This window comes from Corylus avellana, chromosome 8, assembly GCF_965113065.1.
Source record: "Corylus avellana chromosome 8, dhCorAvel1.hap1.2, whole genome shotgun sequence".
NCBI classification, from domain to species: Eukaryota; Viridiplantae; Streptophyta; class Magnoliopsida; order Fagales; family Betulaceae; genus Corylus; species Corylus avellana.
Window position 1 is genome coordinate 11,495,151 of NC_142497.1, and position 24,661 is coordinate 11,519,811.

Genomic DNA, 24,661 nt, shown 5'->3' on the forward strand with positions numbered 1-24,661 from the left:
TTGCTTACTCCTAGTCACTACCCAAGACACGAGAAGTTGTACACATCACTTAGCATGCAAACTCAATAGACATTTAAAGTGTTATTAAACTTTTTTTTAATCAAATAGTGGGATGTTTAAAATAAATCTAATATTATTTTCTTTAATTAATTAAACAGAGTTACCTCTTCATTGAAGAAAGGTTGCATAATAGAATGACGGCTCTCCTCTGCATTCATTTCCTTCAGTTGTTTGCTGCCCTCCATGACTGGACTGGCAGGTTTGACTATGAATGTCTTTAATTGAGGGCAATGTACTACCCCACATTCTTCAAAGATGGAAATTCGATATTACTTCCTTTGCAAAATCTTTTGAGGAATGTAAGATTTTCTAGTAACAGACATTGTAGTTGAGGGAACAACACCATAGGATTTACTAATAATTCTGTGACTAGTATCTCTTCCACAACCTTGCGTCCGATACGTGAAGATGTTTGAGATGCACCATAAATCTAGCTGTAGAGAATGACATCAGAAATTTTATGTTACCAGAGCCTTTTACTTCCAAGAATGACAAATTTCCAAATCCCGATGTTGCTTGCATGTTTGTTAATCTAAAAGAGGACCCTGCTGGATGTTGGTTTTGCTCTATCTCTGCCAAGTTTACTGATGACAGTTCTAAACTTTCCAAGATGGGGAACACAACCTGTAGGTAGCAACAATTACTCCTCCTCCTGAACGTACAACCTATAAGATGCACATGCAAGCTAGGGTGTGTATAATTGTGTCTGTGTACTCTTTGGGCGGGAATAAGGTCATGTTTTTGTCACATGTGACATTCACTTCAATTGAAAATGGCAAGGGATCATCTTTGTTCCAATGATTCTAAAACTTCAAGATTAACATTGCTACAATTAGAAAGATAATTTCTTAGGTCGATAAAAAAATAAAATAAAATAAACAATAATAATAAAATAAAATAAAAAAGTAAACATCTATTTTTAGTTTGTACCAAGTGTGTGGGATCATTATTTGACGAATTGGACTTTAATATACCTCTTCGTGTAGAATTGGCACGTGAAAATGAAGCTTCCCCTCTGAAATGATTTCTCCAGCATCAGTTATGAAAAGATTTTGTATAGTCAAGAAGCTCATGAGCTTTGGAAAATGCTCTAGTGCCAAGCGACGTAGTTTAGGGAACAAGGATTTATCTTTGTCTTCTATTTTGCTGTCGTCTTTCATGACTATTGCTCCCATGAGGCCGCATTCTCTTACCTCCAATTCTTAGAGTTGTTCAAGGCTGCTAGCCATGGATGATGAGAAGATAAATTTTAATTTATTACACTGTTCAACTTTTACAATTCTCAAGTTACAAAAGGACATTTGCAAAGGATGTTGGCCATAACATATTTCTTCCAAGCTGAACATATTTTTGAGAATAAATGTCTCCAAGGCAGGAAAGGCAACAACCAGCATCTTTAAGTTAATGATATATTTAATCTCGGGATTATTTTGGATATGGAGATGCTTTAGTTGTTGAAATTCATTTAGAAGACTCTTAACACCCTTTAATTCATCTAAATAAAGATCTTCTACTCTCTCCAGTAGCAATTTAATCTCAACCTCTGATTGAAAGCTCGTATTTAGCTTGAGTTTTAATGTTTTTGAGGCTTCACACTTCTTAGAAGAGTCCCGGACATAATCTCCTACAGATATTGCATATCTTTCTAACTTTTCAAACGAAAGATCTTTAGGCAGATTTCTGGCATCTGGAATGTGTAACTCTAAAGTGATCAACTGTGACAAATGTTTCAGCCCAGCAAGGCATGCATTATTTCTTTCTGAATTGAGTCCTTCAATCTCCCAATGAACAAAACTGTTTCCCATGTACAACTCTTCTAATTCAACCAAGCTTGATAGCACATTAGGTGGAATCACTTCAAGTTTGGAACAATTGCTCAGATCCAGCAACCGTAAATGAGTAAACAATCCTATTTCTCTAGGTAATTGTAACAAGTCAAAACTTAATAGGCTAAGAACTACTAAATTCTTGAGCTCTCCAATTATAGCTGTCTTCCAACTCACATTGATCAAGCACAATGTTTGAAGTTTTCCAAGAAGACTAAGTGATGAAGGAAGTGATGGAAGTTTCATTTTAGTCAAATTCAAAACTTGGAGCTCTCCCATCCCTTTAAAGAAAGTCTCTGGGATTTGCAAGGATCGATCCCCACCATGCACATAAAAAAAATCTTAAATCTGGACATTCCATGTCGTTAGGAAGTTCATGGATATCTCCACCACGGATAGAGAATATCGTACATCTTTTGAGTGCATCTACATCTGGCCAATTTTTAGCCCACTATTATCTCTTAGTACAAACATATTATGATCCCTTGACGCTATGAATGTCGCAACATCACGAACAACATCATGCATATGGCAATGGTCAGAACCATGGGGACAATCTAGCAATAGACAAGAGTCTTTCAAATTACGAACATTGCTATTTAATCTGTTTCTGGCTTCTTCGAAAGAATTAATGCCATGAAAGAAACCCAATCCATAACAATATTTCAACAAGTCCCGATAGGTAATGGTGTAACCCATTTCAGCACAAAGCAACAAGAAATATTGAACCTCCTTACGATGACTATAACTCAGCTCTATAGGAGAATATACAGTTGACTGCATACTTGTGAAGTAGTAGGGAGAGGGTCTTCTGAGTAGCTGGAGCGCATCCTTCCATTGAAATAGATCCTTATCTTTTAATGCCTTAGCAACTGTTACAAGTGCAATAGGTAGACCTGCACACTCCTTAGCTACCTCAGTTGCTGTACATCGCAAATTAGGGTCTTTAACACAATCACCCACCATCATTTCAAACAAATTCCATGCTTCATTTTCGGGTAATTCTTCAAGCCCAAAATCCTTCTGAGTGCCCATTTCGCAAGAAAATAGATTCTTATCTCTAGAAGTCAGTACTACTTTGCATCCCGTAGAAGGAATTCCTATTTTCTCCAAATCCAATTTCTTCCATATATCATCTAGGATAACAAGTGTCTTCATGTGTTTTGTTAATCTCTGCATCAAACGATCTGCTCTTCCTATTTCACTCTCCGCATCAAGCTTTAGATCTAGCATGTCGGCGATTTCTCCTTGAATTCGTCTAGTATCTGGGTTCTGCGTCACATATGCCATGGCCATCTCATCGAATAACATTTTTTCCTTGGCTTGCCTGGCAACTTCTCTCACCAGTGTAGTCTTCCCCGCACCAGCCATCCCCCACACCCCGATCACGTTGGTATTAGCATCTCCCAATGCCTCCATAAGTCCCTTGGCAGTTGACATTCTTGAAACAAAGTCCATGTAATCCATTTGTCTCCTAGACACCTCCCCCAGTGGAGCAGGACGGTAGGAAACTTTTTCAAATCTGCCATTTTCCAGTACTTCATCAATAACTTGCACTATCTTCTTGGCTTTCCGGCTTAGCTGATGCCGCAGCTTCAAGATCAGGCATGCCCCATTAGACCACCTCGGATGCGCACTTTCTTCGACTACAACAATTTTCCTGGCCTCTTCTATAGTTTCATCGGCCTTTGTCAACCACATGGTAACAAGAGTTTCAATTTCTTCACCATTGCTTCTTGCAGAATCAACGGAATGTTGCACACTATCTCTAGCCAACTGCAATCTCTTTACCTTATTATCCATAGTCTTAATGTCGTTGTCGTAGTCAAACGAATAACATAGCCACTGTCCAATTGGTGCAACCAATAACTCAGCAATTTTTGTTACAACCGCACTTAGAACCTCCATTCTTGTTTCAAAAAGTTTCCCTTTTTCTTATCCTTCCTTCTTTTTTTTTTTTTTTTTTTTTCGTCGGTTCAAGTAATGGAAAACTAAAAACCAAGAAAAAGACAACTAAAAACTGCAATGAGAATAATTACTTTAATCATATCACCTTAAACAACTTGTAGTAGGACTTTCATTTCAAACCTGCGTATCTTGAATCTTCACATCATATTGGAAAAGTAGAACATGGAACAAAACCTGAGTTTCACACCTGCATTAATTACTTCATCAGGCGCCCTCCGGTTAAGAGTCATTATGAATATTCAAAGTGTTTAAATTGGATCCCCTGTAACCCTTTTCCCTAATCAATTCAAAAAAAAAAGTGTTTAAATTGGAAACGGGAGGTGGTAATTAAAAATATTAAAATTTCAATATATGAAAGAAATTGTGATCTTTTTCGTTTTAGTCGAAAACACAAATAAAACTCATACAAGATTCAGCAATTATAGGGATAGATGCATGGATATGATTGTGTAACAAATGGAAAAATGTATGTAGTTTTCGTATGGACAGATATTTATCATATGATTTTGGAAAGGAAAAAAAATATATATATCAAAGCGCAAAATTAGCAATAAGCAAATAAAATTACATTCTAAATTAAGTCTTAAGGTAGGAATAGGAGGATCCAGTTAGACAAAAGAGTGTTAATATTGAGACAAAATTATTCTCAGCTTTTAAAATTAAGACATTTTTGTTTCAATTTTTTTTCCCAACCGCCTTCCACACCAAAAATTTAGAATATTACTTAATATAGTGACATAATCACATAGAATATTGCATTAGTGTATAAAAAAGGAAAAAATAGCAAGAAGAAAAGCTGGATGTAAATTATCAAAGCTTTAATTAAAAATTTGCACGAATCTTGATATTGTTGGTGTAATACCTATTATATTTTAGTAGACATAAAACTCATATAGCTCTGAAGTTATGAAGAAAAATACTGAGCAAATTAAACATTCTTTTTATGAATACAAAATAAAATAAAATATTTCACTCAACAAAGTGAACATGAATCAAATGGTAGAGAAGGCTGATTCTATCCCTGCTCAGCAACAACATTTTGTCTAAAATTAATCCAGAAAAAGTGCTACTCCCCGGTAGAGAAACCCAATGGAATTAAGGGATTTGGATACTAATGTACTCGTAAATTTAAGAAGCAAAGACATGGTGAGTAGAATCACGTACCTCTGTTTTACTTTTACCCGTCTTGAGACTTGAGAGTGAAGAGCAGAGTGAATATTAAAATCCAAGATCAGAGTTTGGTAGAGAAACTTTAGAGTGTAGCAGAGAGTGCAAAATGAGTATAGTGTCAACAGTGAACAATGAAACACAGAGGAAAAAGAACATCAGCCCATCAAGAACATCATGGAGGAAAAAAAAAAAACATAAACAAATGAACAAAAGAAGCAGGCATAGTGGAGAAATTATGACCCACCAAAACATAATTATATGGTTCGGTAGCGGAGCCAGATAATTATTACTAAAAGGGGCAACAAAAAATATGATAAACATAATTTAAAATAAAAATTGAGTAATTTATTACATATCACAAAAAATATATCTATAAAAGTTCATAGATATATGTTAAAATTGATATATTAGAAATGTAACATGTCGGTACTAGTATAAAGAGTGTTTAAAACTACACTTTACGGCCTCTTAAAAAAATAAAATCATCAAATAATGAATCTAAATTGAAGCTCTTAACAATTTCCTATAATAAGCTACAAATAGAATTAAAATGAAAACTCATATGCGTGGCCTCGTGATTGATGAGTGGCAATGCAATGCAGCAATTTTGTTCCCACGCGATGGTGCGTGGGGAGAGTGGATATCCCTTGCCACTCAAGCTCCTCCGACTGCCTGCCTGGTGCCGGAGTTCAGATCGTTGTTGTAGTTTTTTTTCTTTTTTGGATATTTTCCTATATTTTCTGTTTCTGTTGTGTTTTACTTTATTTTCTATTTCTTGTGGGTGATTGTTTCCCTGATCTGAATTGATTTGATCTTGTAGAGGAAACTTTTGTTGTTGGCATTCGTTTTTCAACGACTCCTATCTAGTTTTCTACAGTACATTTCCTACAACTACCTCTTAACGGAGATAATTGTCTTCACCGGTTGGGACTCTTAACTGAGTCATTTTACCGTTTGTTAACTGTCTTGTGCGGCCCTTTGAAAGGCTCGATTTATTTATAATTCTTCTGAATCATGAATGAAACCATTGCCTATAGTTTGTTACGGTTACTATTATCAATTATGTATTGTATTTTATCTTTTGGGTTTATTTTTAAAGTGTCCACCCCTTTGTTGCGGTCCATCACATCTAATCCATCTTCCTTATTTGATTGAAAAAATAAATAAATAAATAAAAGCAATTTGGTTCTCTCATTTGTCACATCACGCCCTCTTCTACCTTTGCAGTAGGTGTACGGATCCTCGAAAAAAAATAACGTTTAGGTGCAAAGTTGTCTGTTTTACATTAAAAAAAAAAAAAATGTTACGTTGATTAACACTATATATATATATATCACCTATAAGTATAAAAAAATTATATTCAAAAATCGAAGTAAATATAAAATTAGTAAAAAAAAAAAAAAATGTAACAAGGGCTTCCTTTGGCAAAGGCCACAAACCAAGAAAAAGCTTAAACAACTTGTAGTAGGACTTCCATTTCAAACCTGCGTATCTTGAATCTTCACATTGATCAAAACCTCTATTTCACACAACTTAAACTCAATTTTTGCTCAATTTTTAGATCAGATTTTTCTCTCTCTCTAGCTTAAGGCTCTCTCTCTCCTCTACAAGCAATTTTAAAAAAAAACTTAAGAAAAAAATTGAACCAAAGTTAAATTTAAATTGTACCTTTATCATTTTCCTTATTTTAATATATCTTCACATTTAAAGAATAAAAAGTGTTCATCAAATAATTTAGCAAATTAGAGGGCGCCGTGTGAGGCACGATTTGGCAACCTGATTTTGCTATGTGGTTTGAGGGTTCAAAGAAAAAGAACTTTATTAACAAAGCAACACTTTTTTGTCCTACTTTTTCTACCTTTGCAGATTCGAGTGGCCCGCTTGATTGATTAGGGGTGTCAATACGGTTAACGGTTATTGGCAATAACCGCTAACAGTAACCGCCTTACCGGTTAGCAGATTTCACTACCCGCAACCGCTAAGCGGTTAGCAGTTGACTACTAACCGCCGGTTGGTAGTTCGTGAAGTAGGTAACCGCCCGCTAACCACTTTTTCAAAATTCTGCATTTTTTTTGGGCTTTTTGGGCCTTTTTGGGCTTTTTTTTTTTTTTTACTATAGCATTTTTTACCCTCATTTGTTTTTTGTACTTTTAGTGTCTTCTTAGACCCAATTGCTATAAAAATAGCTCATATTGAAAAATCAAAAATATTTGACCCCAAATTTACATTTACTTGTACTTTAAAAACAAATTCCTTAAATATTAAATCATAACTTGTTAACTTAAAAAATAAAAAAAATAAAAAAAAAATAAAAAAAAAAACATATAAAAAAAGTTCAACACAACTGTCACAACATATATAAAATATATATATATATATATATATATATATATATATAAAAAGTTCAACACAACATATAAAAGAAGTTCAAATAAAACATATGATATATATGATTATATGTCATATTATATATGATTATATATATTATTTATTATTATATAATAATATGATTTAATGATTAATTCATCATGTGATATAATCATATCAATTATAGTGATAATATTACTAAAATTAGAATGATAATACATTAATACTTCAATTGCGTTTATAAGTAATACATTGTTAAATCCAATGTCAATTACTTAATTTGATATTATACGAATCACATTATCATTGTATATTAATAGTATGATTCACTTGAATAAAGTATTTGAATTGTCATTAAATCATATAATTAAGTATTGATATTATACATTTATATTATTCATATGCATATATGTATAATTATAATTTATAACATATATAGACTTATAAGTTTATAACATACATTGGAACTAAGTCTCTATGTACTTAATTGTTGTATTAGTATGAATTGGTATACTTATGACTTATGTCATATTATATATATATAATTTGTTATTATGTAATCATATAAATTAGAATGATAATCCATTAATACTTCAATTGTGGTGATAAGTAACACATTATTGAATCTAATGCCAATTACTTAATTTGATATTATACGAATCACATTATCATTGTACATTAATAATATGATTAACTTGAATAAAGTATTTGAATTGTCATTGAATCATATGATTAAGTATTAATGTTATACATTTATATTATTCATATGCATATATGTATAATTATAATTTATAACATATATAGACTTATAAGTTTATAACATACATTGGAACTAAGTCTCTAGATACTTAATTGTTGTATTAATATGAATTGATATACTTATGAGTTATGTCATATTATATATGTATAATTTGATATTATATAATCAAATGATTTAATGATCAATTGATCATGTGATATAATCATATAAATTATAGTGATAATATATTAATACTCAAATTGTGATTTAATTATCTAAAAAAAAAAATTGTGATTTAATGATCAAGTGATTATGTTATATGTATAAATATTATTATAATTATAATTATAAAAATATATTATATAAAAAAGCGGTTAGCGGTTAGCGATTACGATTAGTAAACCCAATAACCTCTAACCGCTAACCGCTAGGCGGTTATAACGGTTAAGCGGGTAGCGGTTAATACGGTTAAGCGGTTAGCAGTTAACGGTTATAGCGGTTAGCAGGTGGTTTCTAACCGCCCTCATTGACACCCCTATGATTGATCATCCTTTTCAATTGGCCCACAAATAATTGTCTAATTCTAAAAGTAGACAAATCTTTTTTGCTATTTTTTAAATTGATATAATTTTTAAAATTATTACTGAATCATATCTCAAATTTAATAATAATTTAGAGAAATTTAAGAAAATTGCTTTGAACTTCCACTCGTTTTTGGCATTATCTCACAACCGCTAAAAACTCTCTTTGCTTTGAACTTTCAATTTCTTTCAATTACCCCACTTTCATTAGGATTTTCCGTTAATTTTATTCAAAATGTCCAAAATACTCATCTTTTATTAAAAAAAAAAAATTGAAAAGATGTTGCAAAAAAAATTTTTTTATAAAAAATATAAATAAATGCTTGAATCTTTACAATTTTTACTTTACTTTTTTATAATAAAAATAAAGGTATTTTGAAAATTTTGACAAAATTTAAAGGAAATGGGTAATTGAAAGAAAACATGGGAGTTGGCGAATATTCCAAAAGAACAAAAACCCACTAGAGTGAAATGGGTGGTCAAGACAAAGAAGAATGAAGAAGGAGAAAGAGTGGATCCAACAATCTTTAATAGTTTAGTTGAAAATTTGAGATACTTGACAAGACCGGATATTCTCCTTAGAGTTGAGCTTATTAGTCATTATATGGAGTCACCTACCTCATTTCAAGGTAGCTAAAAGAATTCTTCGTTATTTCAAGGAGGTTAAAAGAAATTAAGTTTAAAATGGGGTGTTGAATAATAAACTTAATTTTAACATTTAGTTGAGTCTTTTCATGTCATATTCTCATATGTTACTAAGTGTTTTTTCATTTCATATTCTCATATGTTACTAAGTGAGTTGAAGAGGTTGTGTCTTTTAGTTTTTTCAAGAGTTATTTTACATAGGAGTTACATGGTAGTTATATGAGATGTAAATGAATAAAGTTATTGTGAAGAAGTTAGAAGAGTCATTTGTATCATATAAATACTCATGTAAGCAATTTATTTTATCAAGTTGAATAAAGTTGAATATTCCTCTTTCTATTTTGTGTAATCTCGTTGTGAGTGTTATTTCCAATTTTCAACAGGTGGCACCTATTCTAACTTGATGAATGTTTCGTATCCTTGTTTTCTTCCATTGAGAGCCTCCTTGGCTCTTTAAATGCTAGAAACCTTGTGCTGCCTGCAACTGATGAAGCAGAATCAGCGTAGACAAAAAAAAAATGGTTTTAACAAATTAAGCCAAGATGAGGTGATGTTTCTTTTCCCGAGAAACACTACACACTCCCAAGTGCACATTTCTTGATGTGAAAGTGAAAATTGTCATTGGAGCCAAAATCTAATTATGAATTTCATTGCTACGTCAATGAGTATGCACTTGAGAGTGTTTGTAGCATTTCTTTTATTTTTTTCCTCTATAGCTAGCGGAAAGAATTTAATATTAGGGGAAACTTCACTAAGCCCCACTGAACTTCCGGCCGATTTTGCAGACCCCCCCTGAACTTCCAAAACTATCATTTTGGACACCTACCATTTTCTCTCAAATAGGGTTCTTCCGTCTATCTGAAGCGTTAAAACCAAACGGAATGCACATCACATGACTTTCACGTGATTTTTTAGCCTTCACTTACCCATTTTGCCTCACACTCACTCACTGAAACACCTAAAATACCCTCACTTGAAAAGGGGCAACATTTAACCTAATTGTTTCGAAATCAACGTCAGAAAGTTGCGAAACACTTCTAGAAGGTACTGAAGGTACTGCCCGTGCGAACCATCGTCATCATCGCCAGCGAACCATTGTAGCTGAAGTTTGGCTGTCGATTTGCAGCGTGTTAGTTAGAAATCCCATATAAATCAGTTGGAATCCACTATAATCAAGTAAGTTTCGTTATCCCTAAAATTTAGATTTAGGGTTTGTATTCGAAATTTTTTGAAATTTATGGTTAATCAATAATTTGGGTTGGATTGTTTGTGGGGGATTTTGCATGTAACGCCTTTGGATGCGATTTTGAGTAGTATTTATTTTTTTAGGGTTTTTAAGTAGTATTTATTTCAAGTGGGTCATATTCTCGTCGTTTTTTAGATTCGTTGTTTTCTGATAAGGTGTTAAAAGTTGTCATATGTGTGGTCAGCTTGTCGTTAGTTCCACATATTCTCAAGTTGTTGTTTTTCTGATCTAAGTGTGGTCCCCTTGGTTGGAGTTGTGTTGGACACGTGATTTGAACGAGATGAGTTTTATTACATTGAATAAAGTGGTCAAGTGGTCCCTTTCACCACCACTTGTTTGGTTGCTGACCTTAAAAGGCACAAATGTGCTTATACATTGGCAGAGATATGCACTTTTTGTTGAAGTTGTTGTTTACAATACAATATTAGAGCGCTGATATAACCAAACGGGACCACAATGCATAGTGTGTAGCATAATGTACTATGCTCTTCGGGTTTTTTTTCTGTTTTTTTTATTTTATTATTTTTTTTTTTTTTTATAACTGTTTAGGGTATTACTACATTTTTTTTTTTCCTTTTTTATCACAAGGGTTTAGTTACTAGTAGTTAAACTTTAGTGGCTTGTTTAAAGTTGTGTTTAGGAATTTTTTTTATCATTGCCATGTAGTCTGTTTGGTGGCTGCTTTGAGCACAGGGGTAAGATGTAGAATGTTGTTAGGGTATAGGGGCAAATTTTCTAAAGAGTTGTGTATGATTTTTAATTAAACTAAGATTAAATGTATTCTTTGATTGGGTCCAGTTATTGACCAGCACTTGTGATTGTTGTTGTTTTTTATTTGCTGAAATTGTTTGGTGGGTTGCTTTGTAATAATGATTGATGAAAGTTACTAGTGCTTAAACTTTAGTTGCTTGTTTAAAGTTATGCTTTGGGATTTTTCTTTTATCACTGTCTTGTGGTTTGTCAGATGTCTGCTCATTGGTATATGATTATGGCAAATGTCTACTCCTTGGTATTTTTATAACTTTTAGAGATTGTATTAATTTTTTGTGTTGGGATTGTGTATGGTATTATATTAAAATTTTAACTGTAATGAATGTGGCAGGATACATCATGGGTACACATTGTATGATGTTTGAAGTCCATCATGGGGGTTGTTTTAACAGGCAATATAGGATTAATTATGTAGGGGGCAATATTAGTAATTACCCAGACCCGTATGATGGGAACAAATTAAAATTTTCTGATATAGAGGACATATGTAGGACATATGGGTATAGGTCTGAGGACCTTGTTTATTACAGTGTACCAGGTTTATCATTAGACCAAGGGCTAAGACTTCTGTCATCTGATTACAATGCAACTGAAATGGTGGCAAAACATCTAGATCATGCTCTTGTAGTGTTGTATATAGTAACTTATGGTGTAACAGATAATGTAGTTGATGGAGATGAAGAAGACGATTCAGAGTCTGAGAGGGAATTTGTGTTTAGGAAGGATGCATTCTGGGATTCAGTTCTTAGTGATGATACAGATTGTTTTGATTCTGATGAGGATACCACTCATCACAGTGAGGTCATTCCTGAAGGGGTTGGAAATGCTGAAGAGGTTGTTGAGGAGATAGAAGTGGAAGGGGGTGTTGATGATGTTTCTGGGGAGGGTGATGCTGGGGAAGGCAATGCTAGGGAGGGTGGGGAAGAGAGAGAAGAGAGTGATAGTAGTAGAGACATGTATGATAGTGATAAGCTAGAATCACCACATGGTAGTGGTGATGAAAGATTAGTGCACTTATCCTGTAAGGATGTAACCAAAAGAATCCCTTTTGATCATAGTGATATGAATAATCCGACATTGGTTCTAGGGAATACATTTCATAGTGCAGTGGAATTTAGAAAAGCCGTGAGACAATACAATATTAGTAGGGGAAAGGATTTGAAATTCAAGAGAAATGAAAACAAGAGGATTGTGATTGTCTGCAAAGATCCAAGGTGCAACTATAGGGTGTATGGGAGGCAGTTGAAGAACGAGATGACATTCCTTTTAGTGTCCATAAGGCCCAAACACACTTGCACTAGGAAGTACCAAAATCATATGGTCACTTCAACTTGGATTGCAGAGTGGTGCATAGACTCTTTTAAGGAGCAGCCAAACATGCCCATAGATGTTTTGCAGAAAAAGGTAAAAGCAAAATAGAATGTGGATGTCCATGTCAGTTCTTTGTATAGGGCAAGGAAAAGAGCAAGGGAAATTATTTTTAGGAAACTAGATGAGTAGTATTATCGGTTGTGGGATTATTGCTCCATAGTTAGGAGCACTAATGTGGGCAGTTGTTTGATATTGATGGTTGAGAGACCAATGCCTCAGGTGCCATGCAGATTTCAAAGCCATTATTTTTCATTGGCAGCCATGAAGAATGGTTTTGTGGAAGGGTGTAGGCCTGTCGTAGGTCTTGATGCATGTTTTTTAAAGGGTACGTATAAGGGGCAGATCATGGCTGCTGTGGGAAGGGATGCCAACAACAACATGTACCCTATTGCAATTGCTGTTGTAGAGGCTGAGACAAAAGACAGCTGGACATGGTTTCTAAAGGCGCTTGTTATAAATCTTGGCCCTAGTCGACATGGATGGACTTTTATTTCGGATCGACAGAAGTAAAATAATAGTTATTTATTATTCATATAATTTAAATGTTTAGTGTAATGCAACTAATTATGCTTTCAACTATTGTACAGGGCCTCATTCCAAACCTAGAACAAGTATATCCACAGTCCGAGCATTGTACATGTGTTAGACACTTGTACGCTAATTTCAGGAACTCAGGTCATAGGGGTGTGCTACTAAAAGATCTTCTTTGGCAAGCTGCGGCATCCTACACAAAGCAAGAATTCTACAGAGTAATGGATGAGATAAAGAAGATGAGTAAGGATGCACATGCCTACCTGGAGAAGATTGACCCTAGCACTTGGTGTAGGGGATGGTTCAATACAATTTGTAAGTCTGGCCTCTTACACAACAACACTTGTGAGAGCTTCAATTCATGTATAAAAAAATACCGTGACCAGACAATCCTGAGTATGTTGGAAGGTATTAGATGTAAGTTGATGAGAAGGTATGTGAGGAAGAAGGAATTAATCAGTTCAATGGAGGAGGCCTTAGGGCCAAAGATTAGGAAGAAGTTAGAAAAAGAAGAGGATGAAGCTAGTAATTGTTGGTGTACATACGCCGGTCAGGGTATGTTTGAAGTTGAGTGCATGGGGAAGAAATTTGTTGTAGATGTGGATGGCAGAACCTGTGGATGCAGGAAATGGGATGTAACTGGTATCCCATGTTCTCATGGCATTTCTGCCATTTTACACCAAGGTGGAGACCCAGCCAAATATTTGAGTGATTACTATGGCAAGAATAAATACTACAAGTCATATGACTACACTGTCTTCTCTGTGCCAAGTGAAGATCAGTGGCCAATAAGCAACCAACCAAAGATTGAGCCACCAAAGATGAGGGTAGCTCCTGGCAGACCTAAAAAAATTAGACAAAGGGGTGCGAATGAACCAAGAAATGCTTATTCAATTAGGAAGGGGGGCCACAAGAAACAATGTAGGTACTGCATGAAGCTTGGTCACAACAAGAAGTCATGTGTAGCCAGGCATAGACAAGAGGAACGAAGGTCACGTGTCAGAGAGTACTATAGAGATAATGCATCAACTGACTGGAATTTGGACATGGTAATGGTTTATTCATTGAGAATATTTACTGTTTAGTGTTTACTGCATAATGTTCAATTTATTAAATTGGTTTGCATATTTTGTTTGTTGATTGTTTGTGTTTGTAGTTGGATGGATAATAAACTGCTACTTCATCAACTAGCAGGAAAAAGAGAAAAGTGAACACACCATCAAGTTCAAGCAGGGCAGGGAGATCACAATCTAGTGGATGTTCAACATCCATAAGTCAAACACCTTCACATCCTGAATCTCAGCCTGCATTTATGCCAGCCTCACCGAATGCACCACTGCATGTCTCACAGCCGGCATTTAGGCCATGTGAAGAGATTGCATTACAACGACAGTCACAGCCTGTGGGAGTAGCAACTTCTGTCAGTCAACATGTGAGAGCTGCACCTTCTGCCACCCAGCCAGTCAGAAAAGCAACACATTATGCATACAAACCGAGTGTGAGTAATTCTTCATATTTTTTCTATAAATTAAACCCTTAAACAAAAATTAGGGGCCTAATTGTATGTGATTAATTGCAGGCATCTACCATATTTGGGAATAAGAATAAAGAACACTAGGGTTGGCCACAAGGACAAGGGCAGGTGGTAGGTTGAGGGAACTTGTTAGTAGTGGAAGAGAACCTACCAAGCAGAAGATTGTAGTTGACTTGACTGGTAACCCTGCTGGGCCACCCCCAATTCCAGGTGGTGGACCAGTATGTGCTTGGGGGCCTCCCAAAGCAGGTGGTATTACATTTCGTACTGCCCCACCTGATTTTGACATACAAAAGGCAAAAGGGACAGCTCTTGACCATCCACCAGGTTTTCAGGAACATGTTAGAAGAATGGATAGGGGGAAAGATAAGTCCACCAAAACAGTGAAGGACAAAGGGAAGCAGAAGATGCAATAACCATGACATAAAGAGTCGTTTGCTGAAATTGTTTGTCTCAGTTTGTACTGTTTTATTGGTAACTACTTGTTGTGTGTTGGGGTATTTTCTAAACATTGTAATGGATTTAGGGTTGATGGTCATGTATGTTTTGACAACATTTTATGCAAGCTGAAGCTTGGTGTTGTGTTTAGGTACATTTGGTGTAAATTTTGTAGTGCTTGCATTGATATGAATTGTAAGTTAATTTTGATGGCCATGTATGTTTTGAATACATTTGGTGTAAATTTAGGTGTAAATGTTGTAGTGCTTGCATTGATATGAATTGTAAGTTAATTTTGATGGCCATGTATGTGTTCAACACATTTGGACCAAATTTTGGTGTTTGATTGGTAGTGATTGCATTGACATGAATTGTAGGTTAATTTTGATGGCCATGTATGTGTTCAACACATTTGGACCAAATTTTGGTGTTTGATTGGTAGTGATTGCATTGATATGAATTGTAGGTTAATTATGATGCCCATGTATGTGTTCAACACATTTGGACCAAATTTTGGTGTTTGATTGGTAGTGATTGTATTGACATGAATTATAGGTTAATTTTGATGGTCATGTATGTGTTCAACACATTTGGACCAAATTTTGGTGTTTGATTGGTAGTGATTGCATTGATATGAATTGTAGGTTAATTTTGATGCCCATGTATGTTTTCAACACATTTGGACCAAATTTTGGATTAAAATTAAATAAGGAATGGTCTTAAGTAGTTGTGATTAAATATATGTACTGCTTGCATTGATTTTGATAGCTAGATTAGGTTAGGAGTTTGAACACACAGTGTAAATTTTGGTGTAAATTTGGTAGTGCTTGACAACGTGTGGATGACAATATTTAGCCAATGTTTTATTTCCCAATATTAAGGTAACACAACAGCAAGCAATAACATCAATTGGGATCAATACCATTCATTAAGAGGACAAATCCATTTCTTCACTAGAGTCAATTGTGCCAACAAAATCCATCCATTTCAATACTAGAGTCAATTGTGCCAACAAAATCCATACAAGCCATAACAAACATTACAACCTAACTAATACCTAAAAAACATTACCAAAATGGTCAATTCATACAAGTTTGATACAAATAAACAAAACAAAATGTCTATCTCAGCTGCTTAACATCAGCCTTGATGCAAGTCCATTAGAAAAACGGAAACACATCAGTACAGCAACAAGACACCAAAAAGATGCAAGTGCAACTCGAAACTTCAACTGCATCCAACGATACTCAGTCTCAACCCTTTGAAGTTTAACTTCAAAATTTGCAACATCAACTTCAATTTTGGACTTGTATTCAGCAAGCTCAAGCTTGCATTTGAAGATTCCCATTGCCTCTTCGGACTTCAATTCGTTCTGCCACTCCATCAACATCGACATCACTCGATCACTGCACACACACACACACAAATTTCAGGTTTAACCCATTTAAAATAATTGCAACCACGATTTTTTTCATTATGCATAATCACGTAAATTAGGGTCACAAAAACTATGGTCACAAGAATTAGGGTTTACCCAATTAATACAGAATTTTGGCATAACAGGGATGAGCAGAAAATTCAAGTGAAAAAATAAATTCTAAAACACATCTTACTAAATAATTAACACAAGCATAAAACCTTTTGCCATAATTTTTACTTGTTGATGCAGTTTTGATAACTGTTTTGCTCCCACATTTGCAAATTGGATAGCTCGATCCTGAATTGCATACCACACCCTCGAAGTGCTCCATATTTCACCGTCGTCACCTCGCCAGTACTAGGTACTGGGTAATTTTGCCGGTGGATGATAGAATCGACTTTCACCGGTACTGGGTATCCCCGTCGTGTGGGATTCTTCACCGTCGAGACGCACGTGACTCCCAACTAAATCCTCAGCTTTGTTTCTTCGACTTCCTTCCTAATCTTTTCCAATGGATGGCTGGAACCCAGTGATTTTTTTTCTACAGCTTGGGTAGTGGGTCTTCATGCTCCTCATTCTCGGTGGTTTCTTGCACAACTTGGGTAGTGGGTCTTCGAGTTCTCTCGTTCTCGGTGGTTTCTTGTACGGCTTGGGTAGTGGGTCTTCGAGCTCTCTCGTTCTCGGTGGTTTATTGCACGGCTTGAGTAGTGGGTCTTCGATCTCTCTCGTTCTCGGTGGTTTCTTGCACGGCTTGGGTAGTGGGTCTTCGAGCTCTCTCGTTCTCGGTGGTTTATTGCATAGCTTGGGCAGAGGGTCTTCGATCTCTCTCGTTCTCGGTGGTTTCATGCACGGCTTGGGTAGTGGATCTTCGAGCTCTCTCGTTTTCGGGGGTTTCGTCGACATCTTCGGTAGTGTTTAGGTCTTATATGTGGGTACTTTGTGAGTGTAATGGTGAGTGAGTGTGAGTGAGTGTGAGGGCAAAAGGGGTAAGTGAAGGCTAAAAAATCACGTGAAAGTCAAGTGATGTGCATTCCATTTGGTCTTAATGCTTCAGATAGACGGAAGGGCCCTATTTGAGAGAAAATAGAAGTTTAGGCGTCCAAAATGAGAGTTTTGGAAGTTCAGGGGGGGTCTGAAAAATTGGCCAAAAGTTCAGGATGACTTAGTGAAGTTTCCCCTTAATATTATTATGTACATCATTTTGTGTTGCAGCTTAATGAGTACAAGAAGCATTGCCATCTATTGATCTTTCAAGGAACATCAGTGCTGCAAGTCAATACCTGCATGCTGAATTACTGGTGCCCAGGTGTTGGGAGCACTTGGAAAATTTTGTGAAATGAGAAGCCACCATTTTGCAGAGCTTTTCCATTAAAATGTATACAATGTTTTTTGTCCTGTGGTATCCAGAATACCTTATCTTGCAAGTTGATACATTATTTTTGTAGCACGGATATGAGAGAAGAGAGATTTTAGTAATTGGAAAAGGAGAAAAAAACCTAGAGCCGCATTTTGGAACAACTTGCAAAGTTTTGAAAACCTTAAATTGATATGAACCTGGAACTAGTAGTGTCGCTATTCTTGTTACGGGCATGAGGTCTCATGTTTTCTCCATTTCATGTTTGGAGTGCATTATTGTTGCAAATTCAATGATTTTATGAAGCTCTAAAATGGGGTCATGGCAAACTTGAGAACAAAGCAACGTTGACATGTATTTGAATGCTTGTTTAAGTAGTTGTACAAGACTTTTTTTTTTTTATTTTTTTTTTTGGTAAGTAGTAGCACAAGACTTAGATGAGGGTAGGCGGAGGTAAATAGGGGTGGGGGCAACAAGTGTTTATTATTATTATTATTATTATTATTATTATTATTATTTAAGAAAAACTAAGGTCCCAACTCCCAATGTCCTCAAATTTGGGTTGGAACTCTAATTCAATCTAGCCCAAAAGCTAAGGTTAAAACTCTATTTATTTCGATGTAAAATAATTATGAAAAATATTTTTCATATTTTTTGATGATTGGGGTATTATAGAGTTTTTGCCAAGACTCCACCTTGACTGGTCATGCCATTGTTATGAAATAGTTAGGACCTCGTCATGACATTGCCAGGACCCCAATGAGACTTCGCCGAGCCTTGGACTTCATTGTGACACCACTGAGACTCACTAAGACTTTGCTATGATTTGTCGTGACTCTGATAGGACCCCACTGAGACACCGTCGGGACTTTACTTGGACCTCATCAGAACCCCATCGTGACACTCTCGGGGCACCATTGGCCCCCATTGAGACTTGCCAAGACACCATCGGGCCCCACTTGGACCCAGCTAGGCCTCCACGAGGCCCCTGCCAAGACATTTGCTTGTATATATTTATGCTGGGTTGTTTTTTTTTTTTTTTTTTTTTTTTTTTTTAAATGTTAACCAGTTATGATTCAAAACAAGTAAATGTAAATTTGGGGTCAAATATTTTTGATTTTTCAATATCTGCTCTTTTTATAGCAATTGGGCCTAAGAAGACACTAAAAATACAAAAAACAAATGAGGGTAAAAAATGCTACAGTAGTAAAAAAAGCCCAAAAATACCCAAAAAAACCCCAACTTTGAAAAAGCGGTTAGCGGGCGGTTAGCTATTTCACTAACCGCTAACCGGCGGTTAGTAACTAACCGCTAACTGCCTAACGGTTAGCGGTTAGCGGTTGCGGTTAGTGAAATCTACTAACCGCTAAGGCGGTTACGGTTAGCGGTAATTGCCAATAACCGCTAACCATAACCGTATTGACACCCCTAGTTTGAGAAGTCCCTCAGGTGGTTTCTCTCATTTAATCTCCATGCAAGCATCAATTCTCGGCGGCTTCACGGTTTGTCCACGTTCTGCTTCGAGGAACGCCTCTACCTGATCGAAGGCTTTTTGGTTGACTACCGTAGGTGATGTAAACTCCCCTTCAAATACATCTTTATTACGCCGAAACGATATTTGCCGAGCCACAAACACAAACCTCTATAGGTCTTCCTCTTCTAATCTCCCTCTAAGCTCTTAGAAAATGTTAATAAAAACATCATCATCACTCGTGCATTTCTAGAACCTTACATTATGTTCAAGCCACACATAACGAGCAGCCGGGCAACTCCATAAAATATGTCTCATCGTCTCCATCGCCAGTCTACATATCGAGCAAAGTGGGTCATCCTCGATTTAATTTCCTTCTAAACAGATTTTCCTTCGTAGGCAAAATATTTGAGCACGCTTTCCATAGGAACATTTTAACTGCTCGGGGTCCCCGAAACTGCCATATTGACTTCCATAGTTGAGCCATATGCATAGAATTTGAGCTGCTCCCCTCATTCACAATGAAATTCTCCTTGGCCATATAATAAGCACTCTGAACTATAAATTTGCCATTTTTATTCCCCACCCACACCATATGATCACTAGGCTTATTAGGATATATTAGAATACCACAAATTTTCCCAGCCTCCTCCAAAAAAATTAGGGGTGTCAAGGCGGTTACGGTTAGCAGTTATTGACAATAACCGCTAACCATAACTGCCTTAGCGGTTAATAGGTTTCACTAACCGCAACCGCTAACTGCCTAGTAGTTAACGGTTAGTGAAATAGATAACCATCCGCTAACCGCTTTTTCAAAATTGGGCTTTTGGACCTTTTGGGCTTTCTTTAGGGCTTTTTGGGCTTTTTGGGCTTTTTTTTACCCTCTTTTTTTTTTTTTTTTTTGTATTTTTAGTGTAATAATGCTTTAATTAAATTGTAGTTATAAGTAATATATTGTTTAATTCAATTGAATCAATTGTGATTATCATTGTACATGAATCATATGATTAACTTGTAAACTTATGAGTTATGAGTTATATCATATTATATATGTATTATTTATTATTATATAATCATATGATTTAATGATCAATTCATCATGTGATATAATCATATCAATTACAGTAATAATATATAAATTACTAAAATTATAATGATAATACATTAATACTTAAATTGTGTTTATAAGTAACACATTGGTCATTGTTTATACGAATTTGATAGTATTGTCAATTACTTAATTTGATATTATATGAATCATATCATTATTGTACATTAATAATATTATTTTCTTGAAATCCTGAATAAAGTATTTGAATTGTCATTGAATCATATGATTGAGTGTTGATATTATACATTTATATTATTCATATGCATATGTAGACTTATATAGACTTATAACATATACAGACTTATATGTTTATAACATATATTGAAAATAAGTCTCTAGATATTTAATTACATTGAAAATAAGTCTCTAGATATTTAATTGTTGTATTGGTATGAATTGGTATACTTATGAGTTATGTCATATTATATATGTATAATTTGTTATTATATAATCAAATGATTTAATGATCAATTGATCATGTGATATAATCATATAAATTATTGTGATAATATATTAATACTCAAATTGTGATTTAATTATTTTCAAAAAAAAAATTGTGATTTAATGATCAAGTGATTATGTTATATGTATAAATATTTTTATAATTATAATTATAAAAATATATTATATAAAAAGGCGGTTATAACGGTTAGACAGTTAGCGGTTAATATGGTTAAGCGGTTAAGCGGTTAGCGGTTAGCGATTATAGCGGTCAGCAAACGGTTTTTAACCGCCCGCATTGACATCCCTAGAAAAAATCTCCCTGATGAGTGTGGTATTCCACCATCTTTTGTCGTCATCAATTAGGTCACAGACTCTTGATTCTTCATTGAGTATCTGAATGGGGGATTGAATGGAAGGTGTATCCAACCACTTATCTTTCCAAATCTTGATATTACTTCCATCTCCGACTCTCCACACCAACCCTTTCTTGAAAAGATTGCGCGCATTCCAAATACTACTCCATGCATACGAGGGCTTCCTTCCTAGAGATGAATCCAGAAAATTGCTATTTGGGTAATATTTTTTATAGAAAATTTGAATTTGGACAAAAAGCCAGTCCCCATCCTTACTTGGCAAGGTGTGCCATATTAAAATTTTCGAATGACTCTTATTTCTATGAGTTGAGGTAGGTAATCAAAATGATTTGATTATCATTAATCCTAGAAAGTAATGATCCTATAAAGGAATATAAACCTAATATTGAATTATACCATATATCCTATAGCTACCTAGATCTGTCACAATCAGAGCTTCCCATGTCCAAGTATTTTCATGATTCAAATGCTACATCAAATCTAATATATGGGACACGATAGAACTGGAGACACCAGTCAAATGTGGCAAGATGACACCTATATTGGTGTATTGCTCTTCTGTATAATGTCTCTTCCTCCCATAATTGAGGATAGTAAACAAGCTATATATGGGAGTTACTTATGAAAATGATAATAGTAATTGACATCATGGGGAGACATGTTGGGTGATGGAAACCCACTCAGTTAAGGGACTATTTAGGTTAAAACATTATAGCTCATTTCGGGTATGAAAGACTACAATAACTCTTTTCAAGTAGGAAAGACCACAAAACTACGGGAGAATACCATAGATTAATTCATAAATATTTTCTTTGATTCTTTATTTACAACCAAACCTTAAATAGAATACAATTCAATAACACCTAAAATGATAACATTTTCAAATAAACTCTAATCCTAAGAACCTAATCGTAATTTAAAATAATCTAGTCCTCTAATCCTAATGAATTCCAACTCAACCTCTCTTACTCTAAGCTTATCCCTATCATTTGGCTTCCAAAAAGTGTCGTGTTTATAAGATATAGGTGCACCAAAGGAGTAATGCTAGAAGTCTCTCTTGTATGACTCCAAAAAATATGTTGCTTTTAAAATTACTATTGGACTTGTGATTAATTACTATTGAATTTTGATCGAATGATGATTTTAAAAGACACCTCATTTTGTAAGTGACACAAGAGGGCCAAGAGGGACTTTTAGCATTACTTGTACCAAAGATAAGGATATTTAAGTGCATTAGTGGAAAGATAAGATAGAAGATATCAAAAACCTGTAAATTTAAAGCAGTCTAGTGCTGCATCAGTGGAAGATAAGGACAGATAATCTCAGAAATTTGTGAACTTGAAAAAGTGTAGAAATTAGTTAACATTTAATACTTAATTAAACGTCAAGATCTATTGATTGATGTATACTGTCTAGAGGGAATGATGATAATAGTGGCAAGATGTGTCGATGTATGTAAATGTGCTTTTGTATTGAACAAAAAAAAAAAAAAAACTGAATTATTGTAGACTTAATCTTTACGAAGATTTGTAGAGTTTTGTTTTGTTTTCTTAAGCATCAGGTAGAACCCCGTTTATTTTAGGGGAAAATATACTTATTATCACTTATTCTCAAACTACCATATTTGACACTTAACCTCATCAAACTACTGTTTTCTTGCAGTTGGCACTCTTCAAGTCTTTGTTAGTGTTTGACGTTAAAATTGATGGAAAATGCTGCATTTGATTTACATGTACAATTTTTGTATTTGAAATACCCAAACTACTTCAATTTTAGGAGTTAAAATGTTTTTGTTATCTTCAAATAAAAGAAATAGAAAAAGTTTTTTTAAAAAAGGGCAGAGAGAGATGGGGTGACCAAATCACCCCTTTAAGATGCGGGAGTGGCTGGAGAGGACTTTCGGGGTGGCTGAACCACTAGCTCCCACAACCCTAAGGGGGTGGTGAACCACCCTTGAGATCCCTAAGAAAGTGGTCAAATTAACACCCCTAATCTCGAGAAGATGGTTTGGCCAGCCCCAAAAAAACGATTTTGGGGTAGCCAAATTGCCCTCAGAGCCCTAGGGGTTTAGCTATTGTCGAGATCCTTAAGGGGGTGGCCACCCCAAAGTCCTCTTCTTGAGGGGGTGGTTTGAGCACCCTCAATTTTTTTTTTTTTTTTTTTTTTTTTTTGGTTGAAGGGTGATTTGGACATTTAAAATAAAAACTTTGTGTGTGCAAGTCAAGTGCTCAAATTAAATTTCCATCCATTTTTACATCAAACCCTAATAGAGGGTGCGTATTATAACTACAAAAAACCTTCTGATTAGTAATGACACATCAGTAACGTGTAAATAGGCTTGACGCGTTGCTAAATGTTAGTAACGTGTGCAGCGTGTTACTAATTTGGATGTTACTGAATTCCTATTAGTAACGTGTCAGAAATTGACACGTTACTAAAGTTTAAAAAATTAGTAAAAAATAATAATTTTCCTTTTCAAATTTATTTTCGGAATTTGGACGAGTAGTGCTCTTAGGCCTGCAAGTTTTGTGTTTTTTCATTAAAAAGAATTTCAAAGCCTTTACTATGATCCCAAGCAAAACTCTTGTTGCTTTCTGTGGGTGTGAGAGCAAAAGAGAGAAGAAGAAAGAAAAAAGAAGAAAGAAGAAAGAAAAAGTGCGGCAGGGAGGAAGAAAAAAGAGGGAAGAAAAAAAGGAAAAGAGAAAATGAGGGAAGCAGCTGGCGCATGTTTCCAATGCCCGTTGGTAACGTGTCAGATTTGACACGTTACCATTTGGTAACGTGTCAACTCTGACACATTACTAAAGTTTTCGATTCTTTTTTTTTTTTTTTCAGTTTTCGAATTAGTAACGTGTCATTTGACACGTTACCATTTAGTAACATGTCAACTTTGACACGTTACTAAAGTTTTCGATTTTTTTTTTTTTTTTTTTTTAAGTTTTTGAATTAGTAACGTGTCAAATTTGACACGTTACCATTTCGTAACGTGTTAAATTTGACACGTTACTAAAGTTTTTGATTTTTTTTTCCAGTTTTCGAATTAGTAACGTGTCAAATTTGACACGTTACCATTTAGTAAAGTGGGTAAAGTGACACATTACTAAAAAAATTTAGTAATGTGTCACAAACTGACACGTTACTAAACGGTAACGTGACAAAAAATAATGAACAGTACACACGTTACTAATACTACATTTTTTTGTAGTGTTAGTTGTGACTTTATGAACTCTTTGCTGTTTA

At 34.9% G+C, this 24,661-nt stretch overlaps 1 protein-coding gene and 1 pseudogene across 1 annotated transcript; one reads left to right on the forward strand and one right to left on the reverse strand.

The window, feature by feature from the left end:
* Nucleotides 1-1,249: 1,249 nt before the first annotated feature.
* LOC132162938 (disease resistance protein At4g27190-like) lies at nt 1,250-3,799 on the reverse strand (annotated as a pseudogene).
* Nucleotides 3,800-12,939: 9,140 nt separating this feature from the next.
* Nucleotides 12,940-15,225, forward strand: LOC148584123 (uncharacterized). Its single transcript, XM_088518749.1, has 4 exons — nt 12,940-13,249; nt 13,330-14,324; nt 14,579-14,777; nt 14,894-15,225. The coding sequence occupies exons 1-4, from the start codon at nt 12,940-12,942 to the stop codon at nt 15,223-15,225; spliced, it is 1,836 nt and encodes a 611-aa protein (XP_088374875.1).
* Nucleotides 15,226-24,661: the final 9,436 nt, after the last annotated feature.

Coding starts and splice junctions, on each gene's coding strand:
- LOC148584123 (XM_088518749.1), top strand. CDS start 12,940: ATGGTTGAGAGACCAATGCCTCAGGTGCCATGCAGATTTCAAAGCCAT. Junction 13,250..13,329: donor TTTTATTTCGGATCGACAGA/AGTAAAATAATA, acceptor CAACTATTGTAC/AGGGCCTCATTCCAAACCTA. Junction 14,325..14,578: donor CTGACTGGAATTTGGACATG/GTAATGGTTTAT, acceptor CCTGAATCTCAG/CCTGCATTTATGCCAGCCTC.